Source organism: Octopus bimaculoides, chromosome 11 (assembly GCF_001194135.2).
Source record: "Octopus bimaculoides isolate UCB-OBI-ISO-001 chromosome 11, ASM119413v2, whole genome shotgun sequence".
Lineage (NCBI taxonomy): Eukaryota > Metazoa > Mollusca > Cephalopoda > Octopoda > Octopodidae > Octopus > Octopus bimaculoides.
The window spans coordinates 65,467,592-65,469,697 of NC_068991.1; the positions used below are offsets into that span (position 1 = coordinate 65,467,592).

Below are 2,106 nucleotides of genomic sequence, written 5' to 3' on the forward strand. Positions count from 1 at the left end.
GGGCAGATATATAGGATCTGTTCAGTTTGGCTCACAGATTTTTAATTCATTTTTTTTTTTTAACTAAACAGCTTGAAACTTCGTATACTGGTGGAATGTCTCAGGCAGAACAGGTTTACTTTGAACATTTTTGACAAAATTTGGTATTTTAGAAGTTATTTCATGTGAAAGTTGAACATTTTTGACAAAATTTGGTATTTTAGAAGTTATTTCATGTTAAAGTTGTCGTATTTAGGTAATTTAAACAAACTGTTTTAGTTACAAAAAAAAAAATCAATTAAAAGATCGGTGAGCCAAACTGAAAAGATCCGATATATAAAGTGTATCATCAATCCAGGCTAACAAAACAGTGATGTCAGCCAGCCTCATGGCAAGAGCCAGCTTATCATTTATCCCATAATCAAAATACAGAAATTTAATACAGCAGGCTGTGTAATATAATGTCAGGTTTAGTGGGAAAAGCTGAATTTCTACATAAAATACAAGATTACCTGGCGTAGACTTCTGTGCCACCAAATATATTTCTTTTCTGATTATTCTTCACAATATGCCGAACATCTAAAATAGAAGCCAGAAACCCAATGAACCAACATTAGAAAAGAAAAGGAAGATATAATACGATAATTATGATTCTCAGTACTGGAATAAGGTTACATTATTTAAGGAGGTGGAGGTAGGAAGGGGGATGAGGGATACAGGGGGTTCAGAAGGGGTACAGGAGGGGTGGCAAGAAAGGGACAGAAAGGGGACAAGAGGAGGGACAGGAGAAGGTGTTTTTATCCTTTGTCGTTCACCTTTAAAAAAAGGACATATTAGTCAATGTTACCCAGAATACACTATCTTTTCATCATTTACTTGTTTCAGTTATTGGACTGTGGCCATGCTAGGGCACCACCTTCAAGGGCTTAGCTGAACAAGTCGATCCTAATACTTATTTTTAAAGTCTTGTACTTGTGTTATGGGGATGTAAACAAACTAACATCAGTTGTCAAGTAATGTTAGTAGTGAGAGGGACAAGCTCAAGCATAAAGGTATACACATATACAAACATCATTACCATCCATTATTAACTTAGGGGAAACATTATAAAAATAAATAAATGCGCCCTTTTAAAGTTTAGCCAGGCTCATGGGCCTGGTTTCCCGGTTTCAATAGCATATGCATTCCCCAGCTGGATGGGACACCAGTCCATCGCAGCATTACTCATTTTTGCCAGCTGAGTGGACTGGAGCAACGTGAAATGAAGTGTTTTGCTCAAGAACACAACGCGTCGCCCAGTCCAGGAATCGAAACCACAATCTTACAATCATGGTGCTGACACCCTAACCACTATGCCACGCGCCTCCACAGGGAAACATTATACTTTCACTTTTTTTTACTGGTTCTAACTTGTTGGCTGTGTCCATGCTGTGGATATTGTTGAGATATCATAGCTCTTTGTTCACAGCCTTTATTTCTGTGAACCCACTGACTGTATGTAGCCTTCAATTGTCTTCCTTCCAGCTACAAAGCCATAACATTTCAAACTGAACATTAACCACAGATGACATACATACATACATACAGACAGACAGACAGAGACACACTGGTGCACACACACACACACACACACACACACACACACACACAGAACTAAGCAGGGTCCAGTGAGGTGTGACTGTAATAATTAACTCCTTTCCTAGCTGACTAGGGCCTAATGAGATGTAACATAGATATTTAATGTCTATTTCCGCTCAGCAAAATCTATTGATGTGTGACATATATAAAACCCTCCTACTAACAGAATAGGCTTTAATGAAGTGTGACAGATGCATTGAAGAACACCAGGGTCTTACATATGTAATATACCTAGATAAAAATCTTTGATCATCCGAGCATATCCAAACAGGTATAGCTGCTGTGGTAATAAGTTTGCTTCCCAACCACATGGTTCTGGGTTCAAACTCACTGCATGGTACCTTGGGCAAGTGTCTTCTACTATAGCTCTGGGCCAACCAAAGCCTTGTGAATGGATTTGGTAGACGGAAACTGTAAGAAGCTTGTCACACACGCACGCACGCACGCACGCACACACACACACACACACACACACACACACACACACTC

General features: G+C 39.2%; 1 protein-coding gene across 1 annotated transcript in view; it reads right to left on the reverse strand.

Annotated features, from left to right (window-relative positions):
* Positions 1–2,106, reverse strand: part of LOC106870967 (calmodulin-lysine N-methyltransferase) — a 106,820-nt gene that overhangs the window by 18,128 nt on the left and 86,586 nt on the right. Inside the window, exon 7 of the mRNA XM_014917214.2 lies at positions 492–558. Coding sequence (XP_014772700.1) covers positions 492–558 — 67 coding nt within the window. The remainder of the gene's footprint in view (positions 1–491; positions 559–2,106) is intronic.